Consider the following 4988-nt stretch of genomic DNA (forward strand, 5'->3'; position numbering starts at 1 on the left):
ACAAAGTAACATACATGGTAACTCGTAAGCTGGCATGAGGTGTTAAACCCGTGTGATAACGACTGTTGTTTTCCGGCCACGCGAGGATAAAGTAAGTTACATTGATTGATTGATTGATGTAAAGGCTAGATGGGAGCATACCAAGCATCCAACCTTGGCCAGGCTTTTAAAGAAAAATCTCCACCTTTGGAAGTGACAGGCTTCAACATCTAGTAAGGTCCATGCTATAACACCCTGGGTGTTGAGATAATAGGCAACTCTAGCCCAAATCTCAGGTCCCATGGCATGCCCTGTAGGACCTTACTCACACAAAATAAAACCAAAATTGCTAGGCACAACATAGGTTTATGCACATAAAAAAGGAAACCTTTCCTTACCTGGCTGTTATTTTATCATTACTTGGTTTTCTGCCCAAAAACTTCTTAATATTGGTCATGCTCCTTCTGTATATTATACCTGATGCTGCAAGAGCAATTATCACGAACACAAGAGCCCCACCAGCGATCATGAATGCCGTATCACGGCGCGATATTTGCTGCTTTACCACTATATTATTACTCTTGTTGTCGTTATCTGAACTATCATCACCTGGAATAAGTTAAGGAATTTAAATTTTGATTTATTACATAGACAAACTTTATAACATATAAAATAGAAAACATAATAACATACACAAACTTTAAAATGTACAAAATAGAGGATTGCATAACATAGAAAAAAAATGTTTCAGAGGTTGTATGGAATGATCCACATTGATATAATGTGAGGTATAAGTGAATACAAAATTTTTTTCATTACAAGTGAACAATAGTATGCGAACAAATAATGCCGTAGAGTTAAGGAATAGGTAGGGGTTAGTAACTACAGGGGTAAGGGCCCAAAAGTTATGGGGTAAACAATTTACAACTATGAGTTGGCCAGGGATACACAATGTCTGCGTATGATGTAAGCAAATTTTTAATTTCAATGATAAAGAAACTCGTTTTTTTTCTCTCTAAAACATCAGAGTGTCTGCTCAAGATACTTATAAAGAACTATTATTTTGAGAAGTTACGAAAAGTTTACGCAGAAGGAAATTAATTTTGTGCAACCTTGGAGTTGACTAAAGTACTAATTTTTTTTCATTTTTTGGTAAATTTACTAAGATTCGATTTTGAAAATTATTCACACATAAAAACTTACCATAATGATTTTTCGCGTGACCAGGGTCGGAAACTTCATCATTATCGACGTTTCTAATTCCCTGCATCACCACTAGAGGGCTTGAGTGATTGTTCGGCATTTCAAATACAACAAGGTTCGAAACTGGGGATTTTCCACGAGAATTGTATGCCTGGTTTAAAAATAAAAATAACATCAACCAATGTGGTCTAAGTTCCAACTACATGTTACTATGTTAGTAAATGAATGAAACTTAGTTTATTCTTACATGGCCAAAAAAAGACAGTCGTTATAACATGAGTGTTCTGTACAGTCGTTATAACATGAGTGTTCTGTTTCATACACCTCGTGCCAGCTTACGGATTACCATATGTGTTACTTGTTTTTATGTATAGCTAACAATTTGTATAACCCATTAGTGACCACTGGGTTAAAGCAATTTCTGTTAAGTGTCTTGCCTAAGGAGAGATACGGCCACAATGGTAGCAACGACAAGCCTTGAATTTACATCACTTTACCAGAAATAAAACTAAATAAGCGACAGCACACAGCCAGTCAGGTCAAAAAACAACAAACAAAGTATCATATAATGTAATTCAATCCTATAATGAGGAAATACAAGATCAAGTAAAGCGCGCATGGCTGCAGCATATACCAAGGCTTTGCATTAGTGCTAATTTGTAAAATGTAACTCCTTAAAATTTTATTGTGCCGTAAACAAATACAGAAAATGCAGGAACACAAAAATTTAGGAAAAAAATTACGCAGCTTAAGAAAGTCACCTTGTATCACCCTGCGACATAATTGCCCTTAAAGGTTAACCAGCTACGGCAATTTGCCACATGCTCATTTTTAAAGATACAACATTATACCCAATAGTGTCAAATGCATTTTTTGAATAAATTTAATAGGACTAATATAAACAAATCAAGAAGTACGTCAATTTTTCTGCCACAGTAACAAATAACGCTATAATAACAAGCAGCTGCTTATCGAAGAGTTTCATGGACCTTAATAACAGTAGTCATAGTTCATCAAAGTTTCCAAGAAAATAAGATTGGCTAACATTGTTTTATTATGAAAACACAAGAAATCCAGCAAAATGACCACCCACCTGGATTTTAACATTGTACAAAACACCAGACTGAAGTGAAGTCAGTTCATATGACGTCGCTAATGCATTTTTTAATCTTTTTTTCTTGTGTTTTCTCTTGCGACGATCAGATGGCCAATATAGTATGAGATATCCGTTTAATTTCTTGCTCATGGCTTCATCATACTAGTAAAGGTTTAATAGTTTAATTTATATATATATAAAAAAAATTACAGAAAAAATATGTATAAATTTATTATAAATTAATAATATGCATATTCTCTTTAAAATTCACAGAGAACATGTGTAATATATATATATATACATATTACAACATTACACATATTCTTTTTAATATTACCAAAAAAAATAAACAGAATAATGTTGTCTATGAACCAATGGCCAAGGAAATACACTACGCTTTTTTCATACCAGATGAGTGGTTAAAAGGTTGTTTACGGTAGATAAAACGCCGGAAATAGACTGGTAATAAATTCTGCGAATCTGACCCTGATCTGATGTTCATATAGTTAAACGATTCTTGTATGGTAAAGTACAGTAATGATCCGGTGCTACGAAAACGCAACCAACAAAAATCAAGTCCAACCACTAATAGTAATAGAGAAATATATTTCACCTAAATGGCATCGTCAGTCTCTTATTTAAATAGAATCAAATAGGGAAATAGACTAGGTTTTTTTATACCAGATGAACCCTTAAACGATTTTTTACTATAACTTAGTAACTTACACTCCAATTAATTTGAACATTGCTCCAATTGGTGGAAACCACACTTGTGATTTCTGGTGCAGACATAAGTATTTTTGGGCTCTGGTTTCCAAAGTCTGTGTAATGCGGGTCAGTGCTTGACGATGGACGAGATCTGCCATATGTGTTCACTGAAGTAACCCGGAACTTATAAGCAGCACCTGGGAAAAATATTATTAAAAAAGTTTATATATATATATAGTAGGATGGGGAAAGACGGGGCACCTTAAGTACAAATTATCCAAATCTTCTGATCAGGTTTTAAACAATTAACAACGATCTATGGGAGTCGTAAGGATATAGTTTTATAAATTTTTTAAATGTTCTTTGTTGACTACTAAATAGGCAAGATGAAGAAAACAGAGTTAAAAGGTGTCCCATCTACCCCCACCCTACTGCATATGTATATTATATATATATATATATACATTATAGTCAGAGGGGGACTCAACATTAGCGGTGTATGGGGACATGGGGCGACATGTTATCTCAACAATTTTGAGGCAGAATTGACATCATATGCTTTAGCATCCCATTTTTAAAATAAAAATCATATTTTATTCCAAAATGGGCACACCAACGAAATATAAATTTTGTGTATTGATAGAAATGCTTTAATATAATCTGATGTGCCTCAAAAATTTAGAAAAAATCTACAAGTTTTCATTTTGTTGATATGTCCCTTAATTTTATCTATTAAACAGCACAAATTAAAGACCGAAGTATATTGCATTCACCATATTAATCAATGCGGTTCCTTTTGTTTGACAGCTATGGGTGTTACGGTACTTAAACAATGATGCATCCCTGATTTTGTTAAAAAATTAAAAGGCATGACACAAATGGGCTTTGGAGTTGCAATTACCCTTAGCATAAGCTATCTAGTGTAGAAATGGGTATGCATATTTTTCATTAGACTAAGATAATGGTAAAGTATATATAAAAAGTTTTTTCTTTGAGTAGAAAACATAAACCAAAATGTTTGTTTAAAACATCTGAATGGCTAATACTAAAAACTATAACAAAAAAGTTACAGTTAGAAAAATAACCTCAAAACAGAAACCAACTGTAAAAGTAACAATGACTGAAAATTAGAAGTAAATTTTGTGAAACATGATCTAGGTTACCTCGTTTCAACCCAGTAATCATAAAGGTTGTAGAATCAGCTGATATAAACTCATCAAGTTTCTTCCATCCTCCTGCTCGCACTTTTTTTATCTCAATCTGAAAATACAAACAACAAGTTTGACTTATTACAAAACAACAAATTTGGTGTTACTGGATAAGAATGCAAACAATTTTTTTGGGAGAAAAGTATTTTTTTTTGCGGGAAAAGATATTTTTGACATAAACACTAATGCATAGTAAATAAAGCATTTATTAGTAAAAAAAAACTTTCTAAACTAGAAGATGGGAAATATAGGACTTTTAATTTAGCATAAAGCTTTAAAAACGTACTGTCAAGCAGTCAAGGTATAATACAAATTTGTAAAGAAAAAATATATATTTATTATTTATTTATACTAAGAATTAAATAAAACAGTTTAATAAAAATGATTTGGAGATTGATTACTGACTTATTGATTAGGCCTATTGCTCTTATTTTTTCTTATTTTTAATCTAGATCGGTACATTTAGTAAGAAACTTATGCACAAACAAAGTAAGAAACCTACAATTGTGAACAATATTGAGAGTGGGGTAATCAGTTTTGCATTAAGATTCCAGCACGCAATTTTAGACCGTCCATGTTTAAAGTCTAAACAAGAACCACCCGATGCGTTGATAAGTGCTGCCACAACAGCCTAAAGGTATTAGCTATCACTCTGTCAAATTTTTCCAATAAATCAGAACTACCTGTGTGGCAAACACCAATAACAGGATGGTATTTGAGTTCGGCGAAAAAATAACAAAATGAATTCATACCGGTACAAGTCAGTGCGAAACGGTTTTTATAATGTTTTGAAA

The 4988-nt window shown here is 32.9% G+C and overlaps 1 protein-coding gene across 1 annotated transcript in view; it reads right to left on the reverse strand.

Moving 5' to 3' along the window:
* Positions 1-4988, reverse strand: part of LOC100175836 (cell adhesion molecule-related/down-regulated by oncogenes-like) — a 7267-nt gene that overhangs the window by 1597 nt on the left and 682 nt on the right. Inside the window, exons 3-7 of the mRNA XM_002123127.5 lie at positions 4150-4246; positions 3005-3183; positions 2276-2440; positions 1183-1333; positions 378-588 (exon numbers count right to left, since the gene is read on the reverse strand). Of these exons, the coding sequence (XP_002123163.2) occupies positions 378-588; positions 1183-1333; positions 2276-2440; positions 3005-3183; positions 4150-4246 (803 nt within the window). The remainder of the gene's footprint in view (positions 1-377; positions 589-1182; positions 1334-2275; positions 2441-3004; positions 3184-4149; positions 4247-4988) is intronic.

Source organism: Ciona intestinalis, unplaced genomic scaffold, assembly GCF_000224145.3.
Source record: "Ciona intestinalis unplaced genomic scaffold, KH HT000148.2, whole genome shotgun sequence".
NCBI lineage: Eukaryota > Metazoa > Chordata > Ascidiacea > Phlebobranchia > Cionidae > Ciona > Ciona intestinalis.